Genomic DNA, 22,686 nt, shown 5'->3' with positions numbered 1-22,686 from the left:
CATATCCCACTGTGAATTCAATAGGGGCTGGGTTGAAACCTCAGATTTCTCACTTCCTGTTTGGATTTCTTCCTAGGTTTTCACCTGCCATATGAGTTCTGTTATACTCACAGACATCATTCAAACAGTTTTAGAAACTTCAGAGTGTTTTCTATCCAACTATACTAATACTATGCATATATTAGCAACTGGGACTGAGGAGCAGGCTGTTTACTCTGGGCACCTTTCACCCATGCTACTCAATACTGCCCCTGCAGCCATAAGAAGTTTTAAGAGCCAGGTCAGGAGGAGGTTATGAGCTGCAGCTCATTTTCCACCTCATTTTGTGGGCAGTGTGCACATAGCCTGTCTTCTCTTGAGAGTCTGGTCTGCCTATGGTGGCCTTTCTCAATAGCAAGGCTATGCTCATTGAGCCTTGAGCCTGTACATAGTCAAAGCTTTGCTTCATTTTGGGTCAGTCACAGTGGTCAGGTATTCTGCCACGGTGTACTCTTTGTTCAGGGCCAAATAGCATTCTAGTTCACTCTGTTTTTTTGTTAATTACGTGGCACATTGGAAATAATTCTTTGTTTTCTCATGATTTGGATGGGTCTAATTGTGTTGCTGTCCTGGGGTTCTGTGGGGTTTGTTTGTGTTTGTGAACAGAGCCCCAGGACCAGCTTGCTTAGGAGACTCTTCTCCAGGTTCATCTCTCTGTAGGTGATGGCTTTGTTATGGAAGGTTTGGGAATCACTTCCTCTCTCTATCCCCCCCCCCTCAAAGCAGACACAACACATCCAATTATATATGAACAAATTTCGAAAGACAAGCAGTGTAATTTTGAATTCGATTGTCACGGATCCCCCCGGTACTGCTGCTCATCCCATGCACCAGTACCGGAGATCTACGTCACCGGCCTCTAGACTTCACTGAACTGTCTCATTACCTGGTTCCCCTGATTAGTAATTGTGTATATGTGGCCTCTGTTCAGCGGCTGTGCATTGTTATTCCGGCTGCCGTGCTGCCTGTAATGTGCACTTGTTATTGCAGGTCTTTTAATGTGTAGTTAATGGTTATTGGTATCTGGAATGAGACCTGTTTCTAACCTACCTAAACACCTCACCCCCATCTTTCAGCTGTCTCCCAGGGGATATCAACTCTGTCTCTTAAAGACGGATCTACTTTCTCTCCCGCTGCGTGACGCGTCATACGTCTTCTAGAACTCAAGGTTCTACTTCTCAACCACGTGGATTAGTATATTATCAGTTCTTCTAAGAGAGAATGTGTTCTCAAGGACTGACCTAGCTAAATAGAGGTTTGTCATATCATAGTTGTCTCACAGTGTGTCTTTATCCCTCTGTATCTTTCAACAGAATACTGTCACTGTGGACAGTTCTGTGAGTCGTTTTTGAAATTAGTTTATAGTGTATATCTAAAACTGTATATGCTTTCCTCTGAGTGTACAGATCTGGATGAATGTATTTGCTACATGATCATGTTACATACATGTTACATGTACCTAAATGACCATGTTACCTAAATGACCATGTTACCTACATGTACCTAAATGACCATGATACCTAAATGACCATGTTACCTACATGACCATGTTACCTAAATGTACCTAAATGACCATGTTACCGACATGTACCTAAATGACCATGTTACCTACATGACCATGTTACCTAAATGTACATAAATGACCATGTTACCGACATGTACCTAAATGACCATGTTACCGACATGTACCTAAATGACCATGTTACCGACATGTACCTAAATGACCATGATACCTAAATGACCATGTTACCTAAATGACCATGTTACCTAAATGACCATGTTACCTAAATGACCATGTTACCTACATGACCATGTTACCTAAATGACCATGTTACCTACATGACCATGTAAATGACCATGTTAAATGACCATGTTACCTACATGTACCTAAATGACCATGTTACCTAAATGACCATGTTACCTAAATGACCATGTTACCATGTTAAATGACCATGTTACCTACATGTACCTAAATGACCATGGTACCTAAATGACCATGTTACCCAGATGACCATGTTACCTAAATGACCATGTTACCTAAATGACCATGTTACCTAAATGACCATGTTACTAAATACATGTACCTAAATGACCATGTTACCTACATGTACCTAAATGACCATGTACCTAAATACCAGATGACCATGTTACCTAAATGACCATGTTACCCTAAATGACCATGTTACCTAAATGACCATGTTACCTAAATGACCATGTTACCTACATGTTACCTAAATGACCATGTTACCTACATGTACCTAAATGACCATGTTACCTAAATGTACCTAAACATGTTACCCATGTAAATGACCATGTTACCTAAATGACCATGTTACCTAAATGACCATGTTACCTAAATGACCATGTTACCTACATGTACCTAAATGACCATGTTACCTAAATGACCATGTTACCTACATGACCATGTTACCTACATGACCATGTTACCTACATGACCATGTTACCTACATGACCATGTTACCTACATGACCATGTTACCTACATGTATCTAAATGACCATGTTACCTAAATGACCATGTTACCTACATGTACCTACATGACCATGTTACCTACATGACCATGTTACCTACATGACCATGTTACCTACATGACCATGTTACCTACATGTACCTAAATGACCATGTTACCTACATGTACCTAAATGACCATGTTACCTACATGACCATGTTACCTAAATGACCATGTTACCATACATGTACCTAAATGACCATGTTACCTACATGACCATGACCATGTTACCTAAATGACCATGTTACCTAAATGACCATGTTACCTAAATGACCATGTTACCTAAATGACCATGTTACCTAAATACCATGTTACCTACATGTACCTAAATGACCATGTTACCTAACATGTTACCTAAATGACCATGTTACCGACATGTACCTAAATGACCATGTTACCTACATGTACCTAAATGACCATGTTACCTACATGTACCTAAATGACCATGTTACCTAAATGACATGTTACCTAAATGACCATGATACCTAAATGACCATGTTACCTAAATGACCATGTTACCTGACATTACCTAAATGACCATGTTACCTACATGTACCTAAATGACCATGTTACCTACCTAAATGACCATGTTACCTAAATGACCATGTTACCTAAATGACCATGTTACTGACATGTACCTAAATGACCATGTTACCTAAATGACCATGTTACCTAAATGACCATGTTACCTACATGACCATGTTACCTACATGTACCTAAATGACCATGTTACCTACATGACCATGTTACCTACATGACCATGTTACCTACATGTACCTAAATGACCATGTTACCTACATGACCATGTTACCTAAATGACCATGTTACCTATGACCATGTTACCTACATGTACATAAATGACCATGTTACCTACATGACCATGTTACCTACATGACCATGTTAGCTACATGTACCTAAATGACCATGTTACCTATCTAAATGACCATGTTACCTACATGACCATGTTACCGACATGTATCTAATAGACAATGTTACCTACATGACCATGTTACCGACATGACCATGTTACCTACATGTACCTAAATGACCATGTTACCTACATGTACCTAAATAACCATGTTACCTACATGTACCTACATGAACATGTTACCTACATGACCATGTTACCTACATGACCATGTTACCTACATGACCATGTTACCTACATGACCATGTTACCTACATGTATCTAAATGACCATGTTACCTACATGACCATGTTACCGACATGTACCTAAATGACCATGTTACCGACATGTACCTAAATTACCATGATACCTAAATGACCATGTTACCTAAATGACCATGTTACCTAAATGACCATGTTACCTAAATGACCATGTTACCTAAATTACCATGTTACCTACATGTACCTAAATGACCATGTTACCTACATGTACCTAAATGACCATGTTGACCATGTTACCATGTACCTAAATGACCATGTTACCCTACATGTACCTAAATGACCATGTTACCTACATGTACCTAAATGACCATACCTAAATGACCATGTTACCGACATGACAATTGACCATACCTAAATGACCATGTTACCTAAATGACCATGTTACCTAAATGACCATGTTACCTACATGTACCTAAATGACCATGTTACCTACATGACCATGTTACTGACATGCACCTAAATAACCATGTTACTGACATGTACCTAAATGACCATGTTACCTAAATGACCATGTTACCTAAATGACCATGTTTACCTAAATGACCATGTTACCTACATGTACCTAAATGACCATGTTACCTACTAAATGACCATGTTACCTACATGACCATGTTACCTGACCATGACCATGACCATGTTACCTACATGTTGACATGTCTAGAAATGTTGATGACCATGTTACCTACATGACCATGTTACCTACATGACCATGTTACCTACATGACCATGTTAGCTACATGTATCTAAATGACCATGTTACCTACATGACCATGTTACCGACATGTATCTAATAGACAATGTTACCGACATGACCATGTTACCTACATGTACCTAAATGACCATGTTACCTACATGTACCTAAATAACCATGTTACCTACATGTACCTACATGAACATGTTACCTACATGACCATGTTACCTACATGACCATGTTACCTACCATGACCATTACCTAAATACCATGTTACCTACATGACCATGTTACCTAAATGACCATGTTACCTACATGACCATGTTACCGACATGTATACCTAAATGACCATGTTACATGTACATGACCATGTTACCTACATGTACCTAAATGACCATGTTACCTACATGTACCATGTACCTACATGACCATGTTACCTACATGACCATGTTACCGACATGACCATGTTACCTACATTACCATGTTACCTACATGTACCTAAATGACCTTGTTACCTAAATGACCATGTTACCTACATGACCATGTTACCTAAATGACCATGTTACCGACATGACCATGTTACCTACATACCATGTTACCTACATGTACCTAAATGACCATGTTACCTAAATGACCATGTTACCTACATGACCATGTTACCTACATGACCATGTTACCTACATGACCATGTTACCTACATGACCATGTTACCTACATGACCATGTTACCTAAATGACCATGACCATGTTACCTAAATGACCATGTTACCTAAATGACCATGTTACCTAAATGACCATGTTACCATGTTACCTAAATGACCATGTTACCTACATGTACCTAAATGACCATGTTACCATGTACCTAAATGTTACCTAAATGACCATGTTACCTAAATGACCATGTTACCTACATGACCATGTTACCTAAATACATGTACCTAAATGACCATGTTACCATGTACTAAATGACCATGTTACCTACATGACCATGTTACCTACATGACCATGTTACCTACATGTATCTAAATGACCATGTTACCTACATATACCTAAATGACCATGTTACCTACGTGACCATGTTACCTACATGTATCTAAATGACCATGTTACCTACATGACCATGTTACCTACATGTATCTAAATGACCATGTTACCTACATGACCATGTTACTGACATGTATCTAAATGACCATGTTACCGACATGACCATGTTACCTACATGTACCTAAATGACCATGTTACCTACATGTACCTACATGACCATGTTACCTACATTACCATGTTACCTACATGTATCTAAATGACCATGTTACCTACATGTACCATGTTACCTACATGACCATGTTACCTACATGACCATGTTACCTACATGACCATGTTACCTACATGTATCTAAATGACCATGTTACCTACATGACCATGTTACCTACATGTATCTAAATGACCATGTTACCTACATGACCATGTTACTGACATGTATCTACATGACCATGTTACCTACATGACCATGTTACCTACATGTATCTAAATGACCATGTTACCTACATGACCATGTTACTGACATGTATCTACATGACCATGTTACCTACACGACCATGTTACCTACATGTACCTAAATGACCATGTTACCTACATGACCATGGTACCTACATGACCATGTTACCTACATGACCATGTTACTGATATGTATCTACATGACTATGTTACCTACATGACCATGTTACCTGCATGACCATGTTACCTACAAGTATCTACATGACCATGTTACCTACATGACCGTGTTACCTGCATGACCATGTTACCTTCATGTATCTAAATGACCATGTTACCTACATGACCATGTTACCGACATGTATCTAAATGACCATGTTACCGACATGACCATGTTACCTACATGTACCTAAATGACCATGTTACCTACATGTACCTACATGACCATGTTACCTACATGACCATGTTACCTACATGTACCTAAATGACCATGTTACCTAAATGACCATGTTACCTACATGACCATGTTACCTACATGACCATGTTACCTACATGACCATGTTACCTACATGTACCTAAATGAGCCATGTTACCTACATGTACCTACATGACCATGTTACCTAAATGACCATGTTACCTAAATGACCATGTTACCTAAATGACCATGTACCTACATGACCATGTTACCTACATGACCATGTTACCTACATGTACCTAAATGACCATGTTACCTAAATGACCATGTTACCGACATGTACCTAAATGACCATGTTACCTACATGTACCTAAATGACCATGTACCTAAATGACCATGTTACCTACATGTACCTAAATGACCATGTTACCTAAATGACCATGTTACCTACATGACCATGTTACCTACATGTACCTAAATGACCATGTTACCTAAATGACCATGTTACCTATGACCATGTTACCTACATGTACCTAAATGACCATGTTACCTAAATGACCATGTTACCTAAATGACCATGTTACCTACATGTTACCCATGTTACCTAAATGACCATGTTACCTACATGACCATGTGACCATGTTAAATGACCATGTTACCTATGACCATGTTACCTAAATGACCATGTTACCTACATGACCATGTTACCTAACCATGACCATGTACTTAAATGACCATGTTACCTAAATGACCATGTTACCTACATGTATACCTAATGACCATGTTACCTACATGACCATGTTACCTAAATGTTACCCTACATGTTACCTAAATGACCATGTTACCTACATGACCATGTTACCTACATGACCATGTTACATACCATGTACCTAAATGGCCATGTTACCTAAATGACCATGTTACCCATGACATGTACCTAAATAAATGCCATGTTACCTACATGACCTAAATGACCATGTTACCGACATGTACCTAAATGACCACCGTTACCATGTACATGACCATGTTACCTAAATGACCATGTTACCTAAATGACCATGTTACCTAAATGACCATGTTTACCATGTTACCTACATGACCAGGTTACCTACATGACCATGTTACCTACATGTACCTAAATGACCATGTTACCTACATGACCATGTTACCTACATGACCATGTTACCTACATGACCATGTTACCTACATGTACCTAAATGACCATGTTACCTAAATGACCATGTTACCTAAATGACCATGTTACATACATGTACCTAAATGACCATGTTACCTAAATGACCATGTTACCTAAATGACCATGTTACCTACATGTACCGAAAACAGTGTATTCCTCCTCTGTGTCTCCAGATCACACTGAGAAGTGCTCCACTATGCCCGACTCACCTGCGGATGTGAAAACACTATCCAGGTTAACTCCAACCACCATGCCTCCTCCTCCTCCAACCACCCAGGGAGCCCCTCGAACCAGCTCCTTCACACCTACTACATGTAAGTACTGACACATACACACAGACAGATAGTGTATCCTGCTATCGCTATGAGACTGTTCCAACCATATAAATCCTATTGGTCACATGATAAAACAGGTTCGGACTTTACTGTTAACCTCTAGTGTCGAGCAATCCCATATCCGGGAACGTAATCATAGCCTCAAGCTCATTACCTACACTCTGAAGGGTTAGAGTTATACTATACTACACTCTGAAGGGTTAGAGGTATACTATACTACACTGAAGGATTATAGTTATACTATACTACACTCTGAAGGAAGGGTGAGAGTTATACTATACTACACTGAAGTGTTAGAGTTATACTATACTACACTCTGAAGGGTTAGAGGTATACTATACTACTCTGAAGGGTTAGAGTTATACTATACTACCCTCTGAAGGGTTAGAGTTATACTATACTACTCTGAAGGGTTAGAGTTATACTATACTACACTGAAGGGTTAGAGGTATACTGTACTACACTCTGAAGGAAGGGTGAGAGTTATACTATACTACACTGAAGGGTTAGAGTTATACTATACTACACTCTGAAGGGTTAGAGGTATACTATACTACTCTGAAGGGTTAGAGTTATACTATACTACACTCTGAAGGGTTAGAGTTATACTATACTACACTGAAGGGTTAGAGTTATACTATACTACACTCTGAAGGGTTAGAGGTATACTGTACTACATATTATTTATTATGTTGCTGTGTTTAATCCTGGTGTTATTTATTATGTTGCTGTGTTTAATCCTGGTGTTATGTATTATATTGTCGTATTTAATCCTCGTGTGTTTTTCTCAATCTTCTTTGTGTTTACAGTAACCAACGGCAACAACAGCCACTCCCCCACAGCATTAAATGGAGCTCCCTCGCCACCCAACGGCTTCAGCAACGGGCCTAGCTCCTCATCTTCCTCGCTGGCGAATCAGCTGCTCCCTCTTGCGTGCGGTGCCCGGCAGCTCAGCAAGCTGAAACGCTTCCTCACAACTCTACAGCAGTTCGGCAACGACATCTCACCCGAGATCGGAGAACGCGTCCGCATGCTGGTGCTGGGGCTGGTGGTGAGTCTTTAAACCAGGGAGATGTCCTCCTGGAAGTTTTTACTCCAACCCTGTTCCTGGAGAGATACCCTCCTGTAGGTTATAACTCCAACCATGTTCCCTGAGAGATAACCTCCTGTAGGTTATAACTCCAACCATGTTCCTGGAGAAAAACCCTCCTGTAGGTTATAACTCCAACCATGTTCCTGGAGAGAAACCCTCCTGTAGGTTATAACTCCAACCATGTTCCTGGAGAGAAACCCTCCTGTAGGTTATAACTCCAACCATGTTCCTGGAGAGAAACCCTCCTGTAGGTTTTAACTCCAACCCTGTTCCTGGAGAGAAACCCTCCTGTAGGTTATAACTCCAACCCTGTTCCCTGAGAGATACCCTCCTGTAGGTTATAACTCCAACCATGTTCCTGGAGAGAAACCCTCCTGTAGGTTTTAACTCCAACCCTGTTCCCTGAGAGATACCCTCCTGTAGGTTATAACTCCAACCCTGTTCCTGGAGAGAGACCCTCCTGTAGGTTATAACTCCAACTCTGTTCCTGGAGAGAAACCCTCCTGTAGTGGTGGTGGTGAAGGAGGAGGTGGTGAGGGAGGAGGAAGAGGAGCTGGTGTGGGAGGAAGAGGAGGAGGAGCAGGTGGGGGAGGAGGAGCAGCTGGTGGGGGAGGAGGAGGAGCTGGTGTGGGAGGAGGAGGAGCAGGTGGGGAAGGACGAGGAGGTGGTGTGGAAGGAGGAGGAGCAGGTGGGGGAGGAGGGAGGAGGTAGTGTGGGAGGAGCAGGTGGATGGTGGTGGTGGTGGGGGTAAAGGGGAGGTGGTGAGGGACGGAGTAGGAAGAGGAGGAGGAGCAGGTGGGGGAGGAGGAGGTGGTGTGGGACAACGTGAGGGAGGACGTAGGGGAGCTCTTAGCTGAGATGTTACAGGGTGGGGGAGTTCTATCCTCTCCTCTTAGCTGAGATGTTACAGGGTGGGGGAGTTCTATCCTCTCCTCTTAGCTGAGATGTTACAGGGTGGGGGAGTTCTATCCTCTCCTCCAGGGTGGGGGAGTTCTCCTCTTAGCTGAGATGTTACAGGGTGGGGGAGTTCTATCCTCTCCTCTTAGCTGAGATGTTACAGGGTGGGGGAGTTCTATCCTCTCCTCTTAGCTGAGATGTTACAGGGTGGGGGAGTTCTATCCTCTCCTCTTAGCTGAGATGTTACAGGGTGGGGGAGTTCTATCCTCTCCTCTTAGCTGAGATGTTACAGGGTGGGGGAGTTCTATCCTCTCCTCTTAGCTGAGATGTTACAGGGTGGGGGAGTTCTATCCTCTCCTCTCCTCTTAGCTGAGATGTTACAGGGTGGGGGAGTTCTATCCTCTCCTCTTAGCTGAGATGTTACAGGGTGGGGGAGTTTCCTATCCTCTAGCTGAGATGTTCCTCTTAGCTGAGATGTTACAGGGTGGGGGAGTTCTATCCTCTCCTCTTAGCTGAGATGTTACAGGGTGGGGGGAGTTCTATCCTCTCCTCTTAGCTGAGATGTTACAGGGTGGGGGAGTTCTATCCTCTCCCTCTTAGCTGAGATGTTACAGGGTGGGGGAGTTCTATCCTCTCCTCTTAGCTGAGATGTTACAGGGTGGGGGAGTTCTATCCTCTCCTCTTAGCTGAGATGTTACAGGGTGGGGGAGTTCTATCCTCTCCTCTTAGCTGAGATGTTACAGGGTGGGGGAGTTCTATCCTCTCCTCTTAGCTGAGATGTTACAGGGTGGGGGAGTTCTATCCTCTCCTCTTAGCTGAGATGTTACAGGGTGGGGGAGTTCTATCCTCTCCTCTTAGCTGAGATGTTACAGGGTGGGGGAGTTCTATCCTCTCCTCTTAGCTGAGATGTTACAGGGTGGGGGAGTTCTCCTCTTAGCTGAGATGTTACAGGGTGGGGGAGTTCTATCCTCTCTCTTAGCTGAGATGTTAGGCTGGGGGAGATGTTAGCTGAGATGTTACAGGGTGGGGGAGTTCTATCCTCTCCTCTTAGCTGAGATGTTACAGGGTGGGGGAGTTCTATCCTCTCCTCTTAGCTGAGATGTTACAGGGTGGGGGAGTTCTATCCTCTCCTCTTAGCTGAGATGTTACAGGGTGGGGGAGTTCTATCCTCTCCTCTTAGCTGAGATGTTACAGGGTGGGGGAGTTCTATCCTCTCCTCTTAGCTGAGATGTTACAGGGTGGGGGAGTTCTATCCTCTCCTCTTAGCTGAGATGTTACAGGGTGGGGGAGTTCTATCCTCTCCTCTTAGCTGAGATGTTACAGGGTGGGGAGTTCTATCCTCTCCTCTTAGCTGAGATGTTACAGGGTGGGGGAGTTCTATCCTCTCCTCTTAGCTGAGATGTTACAGGGTGGGGGAGTTCTATCCTCTCCTCTTAGCTGAGATGTTACAGGGTGGGGGAGTTCTATCCTCTCCTCTTAGCTGAGATGTTACAGGGTGGGGAGTTCTATCCTCTCCTCTTAGCTGAGATGTTACAGGGTGGGGGAGTTCTATCCTCCTCTTAGCCAGGGTGGGGGAGTTCTCCTCTTAGCTGAGATGTTACAGGGTTACAGGGGGGGAGTTCTATCCTCTCCTCTTAGCTGAGATGTTACAGGGTGGGGGAGTTCTATCCTCTCCTCTTAGCTGAGATGTTACAGGGTGGGGGGTAGGGGAGTTCTATCCTCTCCTCTTAGCTGAGATGTTACAGGGTGGGGGAGTTCTATCCTCTCCTCTTAGCTGAGATGTTACAGGGTGGGGGGAGTTCTATCCTCTCCTCTCCTCTTAGCTGAGATGTTACAGGGTGGGGGAGTTCTATCCTCTCCTCTCCTCTTAGCTGAGATGTTACAGGGTGGGGGAGTTCTATCCTCTCCTCTTAGCTGAGATGTTACAGGGTGGGGGAGTTCTATCCTCTCCTCTTAGCTGAGATGTTACAGGGTGGGGGAGTTCTATCCTCTCCTCTTAGCTGAGATGTTACAGGGTGGGGGGAGTTCTATCCTCTCCTCTTAGCTGAGATGTTACAGGGTGGGGGAGTTCTATCCTCTCCTCTTAGCTGAGATGTTACAGGGTGGGGGAGTTCTATCCTCTCCTCTTAGCCAGGGTGGGGGAGTTCTCCTCTTAGCTGAGATGTTACAGGGTGGGGAGTTCTATCCTCTCCTCTTAGCTGAGATGTTACAGGGTGGGGGAGTTCTATCCTCTCCTCTTAGCTGAGATGTTACAGGGTGGGGGAGTTCTATCCTCTCCTCTTAGCTGAGATGTTACAGGGTGGGGGAGTTCTATCCTCTCCTCTTAGCTGAGATGTTACAGGGTGGGGGAGTTCTATCCTCTCCTCTTAGCTGAGATGTTACAGGGTGGGGGAGTTCTATCCTCTCCTCTTAGCTGAGAGATGTTAGCTGAGAGGGTGGGGGAGTTCTATCCTCTCCTCTTAGCTGAGATGTTACAGGGTGGGGGAGTTCTATCCTCTCCTCTTAGCTGAGATGTTACAGGGTGGGGAGTTCTATCCTCTCCTCTTAGCTGAGATGTTACAGGGTGGGGGAGTTCTATCCTCTCCTCTTAGCTGAGATGTTACAGGGTGGGGAGTTCTATCCTCTCCTCTTAGCTGAGATGTTACAGGGTGGGGGAGTTCTATCCTCTCCCTAGCTCCTCTTAGCTGAGATGTTACAGGGTGGGGGAGTTCTATCCTCTCTTAGCTGAGATGTTACAGGGTGGGGGAGCTTAGCTGAGATGTTACAGGGTGGGGGAGTTCTATCCTCTCCTCTTAGCTGAGATGTTACAGGGTGGGGGAGTTCTATCCTCTCCTCTTAGCTGAGATGTTACAGGGTGGGGGAGTTCTATCCTCTCCTCTTAGCTGAGATGTTACAGGGTGGGGGAGTTCTATCCTCTCCTCTTAGCTGAGATGTTACAGGGTGGGGGAGTTCTATCCTCTCCTCTTAGCTGAGATGTTACAGGGTGGGGAGTTCTATCCTCTCCTCTTAGCTGAGATGTTAGGTGGGGGAGATGTTACAGGGTGGGGGAGTTCTATCCTCTCCTCTCCTCTTAGCTGAGATGTTACAGGGTGGGGGAGTTCTATCCTCTCCTCTTAGCTGAGATGTTACAGGGTGGGGGAGTTCCTCTCCTCTCCTCTTAGCTGAGATGTTACAGGGTGGGGGAGGGGGAGTTCTATCTATCCTCTCCTCTTAGCTGAGATGTTACAGGGTGGGGGAGTTCTATCCTCTCCTCTTAGCTGAGATGTTACAGGGTGGGGGAGTTCTATGTTACCTCTCCTCTTAGCTGAGATGTTACAGGGTGGGGGAGTTCTATCCTCTCCTCTTAGCTGAGATGTTACAGGGTGGGGGAGTTCTATCCTCTCCTCTTAGCTGAGATGTTACAGGGTGGGGGAGTTCTATCCTCTCCTCTTAGCTGAGATGTTACAGGGTGGGGGAGTTCTATCCTCTCCTCTTAGCTGAGATGTTACAGGGTGGGGGAGTTCTATCCTCTCCTCTTAGCTGAGATGTTACAGGGTGGGGGAGTTCTATCCTCTCTCTTAGCTCTTAGCTGAGATGTTACAGGGTACAGGGGGGGAGTTCTATCCTCTCCTCTTAGCTGAGATGTTACAGGGTGGGGGAGTTCTATCCTCTCCTCTTAGCTGAGATGTTACAGGGTGGGGGAGTTCTATCCTCTCCTCTTAGCTGAGATGTTACAGGGTGGGGGAGTTCTATCCTCTCCTCTTAGCTGAGATGTTACAGGGTGGGGGAGTTCTATCCTCTCCTCTTAGCTGAGATGTTACAGGGTGGGGGAGTTCTATCCTCTCCTCTTAGCTGAGATGTTACAGGGTGGGGGAGTTCTATCCTCTCCTCTTAGCTGAGATGTTACAGGGTGGGGGAGTTCTATCCTCTCCTCTTAGCTGAGATGTTACAGGGTGGGGGAGTTCTATCCTCTCCTCTTAGCTGAGATGTTACAGGGTGGGGGAGTTCTATCCTCTCCTCTTAGCTGAGATGTTACAGGGTGGGGAGTTCTATCCTCTCCTCTTAGCTGAGATGTTACAGGGTGGGGGAGTTCTATCCTCTCCTCTTAGCTGAGATGTTACAGGGTGGGGAGTTCTATCCTCTCCTCTTAGCTGAGATGTTACAGGGTGGGGGGGAGTTCTGGGGGATCCTCTCCTCTTAGCTGAGATGTTACAGGGTGGGGGAGTTCTATCCTCTCCTCTTAGCTGAGATGTTACAGGGTGGGGGGGGAGTGTTCTAGTTCTATCCTCTCCTCTTAGCTGAGATGTTACAGGGTGGGGGAGTTCTATCCTCTCCTCTTAGCTGAGATGTTACAGGGTGGGGGAGTTCTATCCTCTCAGGGTGGGGGAGTTCTCCTTAGCTGAGATGTTACAGGGTGGGGGAGTTCTATCCTCTCCTCTTAGCTGAGATGTTACAGGGTGGGGGAGTTCTATGAGATGTTACTCTCTCTCTTAGCTGAGATGTTACTCTATCCTCTCCTCTTAGCTGAGATGTTACAGGGTGGGGGAGTTCTATCCCTCCTCTTAGCTGAGATGTTACAGGGTGGGGGAGTTCTATCCTCTCCTCTTAGCTGAGATGTTACAGGGTGGGGGAGTTCTATCCTCTCCTCTTAGCTGAGATGTTACAGGGTGGGGGAGTTCTATCCTCTCCTCTTAGCTGAGATGTTACAGGGTGGGGGAGTTCTATCCTCTCCTCTTAGCTGAGATGTTACAGGGTGGGGGAGTTCTATCCTCCTCTCCTCTTAGCTGAGATGTTACAGGGTGGGGGAGTTCTATCCTCTCCTCTTAGCTGAGATGTTACAGGGTGGGGGAGTTCTATCCTCTCCTCTCCTCTTAGCTGAGATGTTACAGGGTGGGGGAGTTCTATCCTCTCCTCTTAGCTCATTCTTTTTTAATTTTGTCAGTGTGTCTTCATGTACACACCACCAAGGTTCCCTCTAAACATGGACACACAGAGAGACAGAGGCTCAGGAGGTTCCCTCTAAACATGGACACACAGAGACTCAGGAGGTTCCCTCTAAACATGGACACACAGAGAGACAGAGACTCGGGAGGTTCCCTCTAAACTTGAACACACAGAGAGGCAGAGGCTCAGGAGGTTCCCTCTAAACATGGACACACAGAGAGAGAGAGACTTTACTCTCTTCTCTTTGCTCTACTGGTAGTACTGCTACTACCAGCTCTACTGGTAGTACTGCTACGACCAGCTCTACTGGTAGTACTGCTACTACCAGCTCTACTGGTAGGACTGCTACTACCAGCTCTACTGGTAGGACTGCTACTACCAGCTCTACTGGTAGGACTGCTACGACCAGCTCTACTGGTAGGACTGCTACTACCAGCTCTACTGGTAGGACTGCTACGACCAGCTCTACTGGTAGGACTGCTACGACCAGCTCTACCAGCTCTACCAGCTCTACTGGTAGGACTGCTACGACCAGCTCTACTGGTAGGACTGCTACGACCAGCTCTACTGGTAGTACTGCTACGACCAGCTCTACTGGTAGTACTGCTACGACCAGCTCTACTGGTAGTACTGCTACGACCGGCTCTACTGGTAGTACTGCTACGACCGGCTCTACTGGTAGTACTGCTACTACCAGCTCTACTGGTAGTACTGCTACTACCAGCTCTACTGGTAGTACTGCTACTACTACTAATAATAATAATATATGCCATTTAGCAGACGATTTTATCCAAAGCGACTTACAGTACTACCAGCTCTACTGGTAGTACTGCTACTACCAGCTCTACTAGTATTACTGCTACTACCAGCTCTACTGGTAGTACTGCTACTTCCAGCTCTACTGGTAGTACTGCTACTTCCAGCTCTACTGGTAGTACTTCTACTACCAGCTCTACTGGTAGTACTGCTACTACCAGCTCTACTGGTAGTACTGCTACGACCAGCTCTACTGGTAGTACTGCTACTACCAGCTCTACTGGTAGGACTGCTACTACCAGCTCTACTGGTAGGACTGCTACTACCAGCTCTACTGGTAGGACTGCTACGACCAGCTCTACTGGTAGGACTGCTACTACCAGCTCTACTGGTAGGACTGCTACGACCAGCTCTACTGGTAGGACTGCTACGACCAGCTCTACTGGTAGGACTGCTACGACCAGCTCTACTGGTAGTACTGCTACGACCAGCTCTACTGGTAGTACTGCTACGACCAGCTCTACTGGTAGTACTGCTACGACCGGCTCTACTGGTAGTACTGCTACTACCAGCTCTACTGGTAGTACTGCTACTACCAGCTCTACTGGTAGTACTGCTACTACCAACTCTACTGGTAGTACTGCTACTACTAATAATAATAATAATATATGCCATTTAGCAGACGATTTTATCCAAAGCGACTTACAGTACTACCAGCTCTACTGGTAGTACTGCTACTACCAGCTCTACTAGTAGTACTGCTACTACCAGCTCTACTGGTAGTACTGCTACTTCCAGCTCTACTGGTAGTACTGCTACTACCAGCTCTACTGGTGGTACTGCTACTACCAGCTCTACTAGTAGTACTGCTACGACCAGCTCTACTGGTAGTACTGCTACTACCAGCTCTACTGGTAGTACTGCTACTACCAGCTCTACTGGTAGTACTGCTACGACCAGCTCTACTGGTAGTACTGCTACTACCAGCTCTACTGGTAGTACTGCTACTACCAGCTCTACTGGTAGTACTGCTACTACCAGCTCTACTGGTAGTACTGCTACGACCAGCTCTACTGGTAGTACTGCTACTACCAGCTCTACTGGTAGTACTGCTACGACCAGCTCTACTGGTAGTACTGCTACTACCAGCTCTACTGGTAGGACTGCTACGACCAGCTCTACTGGTAGGACTGCTACTACCAGCTCTACTGGTAGGACTGCTACGACCAGCTCTACTGGTAGGACTGCTACGACCAGCTCTACTGGTAGGACTGCTACGACCAGCTCTACTGGTAGTACTGCTACGACCAGCTCTACTGGTAGTACTGCTACGACCAGCTCTACTGGTAGTACTGCTACGACCGGCTCTACTGGTAGTACTGCTACGACCAGCTCTACTGGTAGTACTGCTACTACCAGCTCTACTGGTAGTACTGCTACTACCAGCTCTACTGGTAGTACTGCTACTACCAACTCTACTGGTAGTACTGCTACTAATAATAATAATAATAATATATGCCATTTAGCAGACGATTTTATCCAAAGCGACTTACAGTACTACCAGCTCTACTGGTAGTACTGCTACTACCAGCTCTACTAGTAGTACTGCTACTACCAGCTCTACTGGTAGTACTGCTACTTCCAGCTCTACTGGTAGTACTGCTACTTTCAGCTCTACTGGTAGTACTGCTACTACCAGCTCTACTGGTAGTACTGCTACTACCAGCTCTACTAGTAGTACTGCTACGACCAGCTCTACTGGTAGTACTGCTACTACCAGCTCTACTGGTAGTACTGCTACTACCAGCTCTACTGGTAGTACTGCTACGACCAGCTCTACTGGTAGTACTGCTACGACCAGCTCTACTGGTAGTACTGCTACTACCAGCTCTACTGGTAGTACTGCTACTACCAGCTCTACTGGTAGGACTGCTACTACCAGCTCTACTGGTAGGACTGCTACGACCAGCTCTACTGGTAGGACTGCTACGACCAGCTCTACTGGTAGGACTGCTACGACCAGCTCTACTGGTAGGACTGCTACGACCAGCTCTACTGGTAGGACTGCTACGACCAGCTCTACTGGTAGTACTGCTACGACCAGCTCTACTGGTAGTACTGCTACGACCAGCTCTACTGGTAGTACTGCTACGACCAGCTCTACTGGTAGTACTGCTACGACCAGCTCTACTGGTAGTACTGCTACGACCAGCTCTACTGGTAGTACTGCTACGAGACCAGCTCTACTGGTAGTACTGCTACGAGACCAGCTCTACTGGTAGTACTGCTACGAGACCAGCTCTACTGGTAGTACTGCTACTACCGGCTCTACTGGTAGTACTGCTACGACCGGCTCTACTGGTAGTACTGCTACGACCGGCTCTACTGGTAGTACTGCTACGACCGGCTCTACTGGTAGTACTGCTACGACCGGCTCTACTGGTAGTACTGCTACGACCGGCTCTACTGGTAGTACTGCTACGACCGGCTCTACTGGTAGTACTGCTACGACCGGCTCTACTGGTAGTACTGCTACTACCGGCTCTACTGGTAGTACTGCTACTACCAGCTCTACTGGTAGTACTGCTACTACCAGCTCTACTGGTAGTACTGCTACTACCAGCTCTACTGGTAGTACTGCTACGACCAGCTCTACTGGTAGTACTGCTACGACCAGCTCTACTGGTAGTACTGCTACGACCAGCTCTACTGGTAGTACTGCTACGACAAGCTCTACTGGTAGGACTGCTAGCCCAGCTAGCATGGACACTGACAGGTTGATAGCCCAGCTAGTATGGACACTGACAGGTTGTTAGCCCAGCTAGCATGGACACTGACAGCTGTGAATCTGATGCTAAGAAGAGCTACTGTCCCCTTACCTGGGTAAGCACCAAGCTACTGTCCCCTTACCCGGGTAAGCACCAAGCTACTGTCCTCCTTACCCAGGAAAGCACCAAGCTACTGTCCTCCTTACCCGGGTAAGCACCAAGCTACTGTCCTCCTTACCCAGGAAAGCACCAAACTACTGCCCCCTGACCCAGGAAAGCACCAAGCTACTGTCCTCCTTACCCAGGAAAGCACCAAGCTACTGTCCTCCTTACCTGGCGAAGCACCAAGCTACTGTCCTCCTTACCTGGGAAAGCACCAAGCTACTGCCCCCTGACCCGGGAAAGCACCAAGCTACTGCCCCCTGACCCTGGAAAGCACCAAGCTACTGCCCCTGACCCTGGAAAGCACCAAGCTACTGCCCCCTGACCCTGGAAAGCACCAAGCTACTGCCCCCTGAACCAGGAAAGCACCAAGCTACTGCCCCCTGACCCAGGAAAACACCAAGCTACTGTCCCCTTACCCGGGAAAGCACCAAGCTACTGTCCCCTTACGAGGGAAAGCACCAAGCTACTGCCCCCTTACCTGGGAAAGCACCAAGCTACTGCCCCCTGACCCAGGAAAGCACCAAGCTACTGTCCTCCTTACCCAGGAAATCACCAAGCTACTGCCCCCTGACCCAGGAAAACACCAAGCTACTGCCCCCTTACCTGGGAAAGCACCAAGCTACTGCCCCCTGACCCGGGAAAACACCAAGCTACTGCCCCCCTTACCTGGGAAAGCACCAAGCTACTGCCCCTTACCCGGGAAAGCACCAAGCTACTGCCCCTTACCTAGGAAAGCACCAAGCTACTGCCCCCTTACCCAGGAAAACACCAAGCTACTGCCCCCTTACCCAGGAAAACACCAAGTTACTGCCCCCTTACCCAGGAAAGCACCAATCTGGGAGTGGATTCTCGGCCCTCACTAGCATGAAAACTAAATACAGGCACAGGCTGTGTGGTAGATGATTTTAAGACGGAGATTCTCTCCAATACAACCCAACGCTGCAGAGTTATGTGCATCTTTTCATACATTTACATTTAAGTCATTTAGCAGACGCTCTTATCCAGAGCGACTTACAAATTGGTGCATTCACCTTATGACATCCAGTGGAACAGTCACTTTACAATAGTGCATCTAATAGTGCATCTTAAAGGGGGGGGTGAGAGGGAATACTTATCCTATCCTAGGTATTCCTTAAAGAGGTGGGGTTTCAGGTGTCTCGGGAAGGTGGTGATTGACTCCGCTGTCCTGGCGTCGTGAGGGAGTTTGTTCCACCATTGGGGGGCCAGAGCAGCGAACAGTTTTGACTGGGCTGAGCGGGAGCTGTACTTCCTCAGTGGTAGGGAGGCGAGCAGGCCAGAGGTGGATGAACGCAGTGCCCTTGTTTGGGTGTAGGGCCTGATCAGAGCCTGGAGGTACTGAGGTGCCGTTCCCCTCACAGCTCCGTAGGCAAGCACCATGGTCTTGTAGCGGATGCGAGCTTCAACTGGAAGCCAGTGGAGAGAACGGAGGAGCGGGGTGACGTGAGAGAACTTGGGAAGGTTGAACACCAGACGGGCTGCGGCGTTCTGGATGAGTTGAAGGGGTTTAATGGCACAGGCAGGGAGCCCAGCCAACAGCGAGTTGCAGTAATCCAGACGGGAGATGACAAGTGCCTGGATTAGGACCTGCGCCGCTTCCTGTGTGAGGCAGGGTCGTACTCTGCGGATGTTGTGGAGCATGAACCTACAGGAACGGGCCACCGCCTTGATGTTGGTTGAGAACGACAGGGTGTTGACACAATGGAGTTGTCAACCGTGATGGCGAGATCATGGAACGGGCAGTCCTTCCCCGGGAGGAAGAGCACCCCATCCCCACTGCTGTAGAGACACAGCTGAATCACTGTGGTGTTATGTTCCAAAATGGCACCCCATCCCCACTGCCTTCAGAAAGTATTCAGACCCCTTGACTTTTTCCACATTTTTCCACATTTTGTTATGTTATTTATAATTCAGCAGTCTACCCACAATACCCCATTAAGACAAAGTGAAAACAGTTTTTTTGACATTTTTGCAAATTTATTACAAATAAAAACAGAAATACCTTATTTATATAAGTATTCAGACCCTTTGCTCTGAGACATTGAGCTCAGGTGCATCCTGTTTCCATTGATCATCCTTGAGATGTTTCTACAACTTGATTGGAGTCCACCTGTGGTAAATTCAATTGATTGGACATGATTTGGAAAGCCACACACTCGTCTATATAAGGTCCCACAGTTGACAGTGCATGTCAGAGAGAACTATGCCACGAGGTCAAAGGAATTGTACGAAGAGTTGCGAGACAAAACGAGGCAACGACCATTCAGTCCGGCTGTTTGGAGTGTTTATCCGACAGGATGAAAAAAATAGGATGAAAAAAATACTAATAATTATGTCCCCCCCCCATTCAAAAACCAAAGCTTTCTCGTCTATATAAGGTCTCACAGTTGACAGTGCATGTCAGAGCAAAAACCAAGCCATGAGGTCGAAGGAATTGTCTGTAGAGCTAAAAGGCAGGATTGTGTCGAGGCACAGATCTGGGGAAGGGTACCAAAAAATGTCCACAGCATTGAAGGTCCCCAAGAACACAGTGGCCTCCATCATTCTTAAATGGAAAAAAGTTTGGAACCGCCAATACTCTTCCTAGAGCTGGCCGCCCGGCTAAACTGAGCAATCAGGGGAGAAGGGCCTTGGTCAGGGAGGTGACCAAGAACCCGATGGTCATTCTGACAGAGTTCCAGAGTTCTTCTGTGGAGATGGGAGAACCTTCCAGAAGGACAACCATCTCTGCAGCACTCCACCAATCAGGACTTTATGGTAGAGTGGCCAGACGGAAGAAACTCTTCAGTAAAAGGCACATGACAGCCTGGTTGGAGTTTGCCAAAAGGCACCTAAAGACTTTTGACCATGAGAAACAAGATGCTCTGGTCTGATGAAACCAAGATTGAACTTTTTGGCCTCAATGCCAAGCGTCACGTCTGGAGGAAACTTGGCACCATCTCTACAGTGAAGCATGGTGGTGGCAGCATCATGCTGTGGGGATGTTTTTCAGCGGCAGGGACTGGGAGACTAGTCAGGATCGAGGGAAAGCTGAACGAAGCAAAGTACAGAGAGATCCTTGATGAAAACCTGCTCCAGAGCGCTCAGGACTTCAGACTGGGGTGAAGGTTCACCTTCCAACAGGACAACGACCCTGAGCAAACAGCCAAGACAACGCAGGAGTGGCTTCAGATGTCCTTGAGTGACCCATCCAGAGCCCGGACTTGAACCCGATCGAACATCTCTGGAGAGACCTGAAAATAGCTGTGCAGCAACGTTCCCCATCCAACCTGACAGACCGTGAGAGGACCTGCAGAGAAGAATGGGAGAAACTCCCCAAATACCGTTGTGCCAAGCTTATAACGTCGTACCCAAGAAGACTGAAGTATTCAGCAAAATACTGAGTAAAGGGTCTGAATACTTATGTAAATGTGATATTTCAGTAATTTTTTTGTTGTATTTGGTAAAAAAGTTTAAAAACCTGTTTTTGCTTTGTCATTATGTGTGTAGGTTGATGAGTGGGGGGAAAACTATTGAATCCGTTTTAGAATGAGGCTATAATGTAACAAAATGTGGAAAAGGGGGTCTCAACACTTTCTAGTGCTTTTGACCAGAGCCCTAGTCTTCTGATGTTAGTGGTGGTAATGTACATTGTATTGAGTAGAAGAGGTATCTAAACTAGCTCTGTCTCCCTAGACTTTCACTGTGTCTCTCCATATGTCTTCTATTAAACTAAAATCATTCAATCCTTGGCAGGACATGGTTAGCTACCAATAACAGGTCTCTCTCTCTCTCTCTCTCTCTCTCTCTCTCTCTCTCTCTCTCTCTCTCTCTCTCTCTCTCTCTCTGTCTCTCTCTCTCTCTGTCTCTCTCTCTCTCTCTCTCTCTCTCTCTCTCTCTCTCTCTCTGTCTCTCTCTCTGTCTCTGTCTCTCTCTCTGTCTGTTCTGTTTCTCTGTTCTGTCTCTCTGTTCTCTCTCTCCCCTCCCTCTCTCTTTCTCTCTCTCTGTTCTCTCTCTCAATTCAATTCAATTCAAGGGCTTTATTGGCATGGGAAACATATGTTAACATTGCCAAAGCAAGTGAGGTAGATAATATATAAAGTGAAATAAACAATACAAATGTCATATTATATATACAGTGTTTAACAATCTCTCTCTCTCTGTTCTCTCTCTCCTCCTCTCTCTCTCTCTCTCTCTCCTCCCTC

General features: G+C 46.0%; 1 protein-coding gene across 2 annotated transcripts in view; it reads left to right on the top strand.

The window, feature by feature from the left end:
- Positions 1-22,686, top strand: part of runx1t1 (RUNX1 partner transcriptional co-repressor 1) — a 165,023-nt gene that overhangs the window by 68,912 nt on the left and 73,425 nt on the right. For both annotated transcript variants that reach the window (XM_046325247.1, XM_046325246.1), the window contains exons 2-3: positions 7,721-7,861; positions 8,692-8,933. In XM_046325247.1, the coding sequence (XP_046181203.1) occupies positions 7,721-7,861; positions 8,692-8,933 (383 nt within the window). The remainder of the gene's footprint in view (positions 1-7,720; positions 7,862-8,691; positions 8,934-22,686) is intronic.

Source organism: Oncorhynchus gorbuscha, linkage group LG24 (assembly GCF_021184085.1).
Source record: "Oncorhynchus gorbuscha isolate QuinsamMale2020 ecotype Even-year linkage group LG24, OgorEven_v1.0, whole genome shotgun sequence".
NCBI classification, from domain to species: Eukaryota; Metazoa; Chordata; class Actinopteri; order Salmoniformes; family Salmonidae; genus Oncorhynchus; species Oncorhynchus gorbuscha.
Note: the sequence above shows the minus strand (reverse complement) of the source record. Positions and strands in the feature narration are given on the sequence as shown.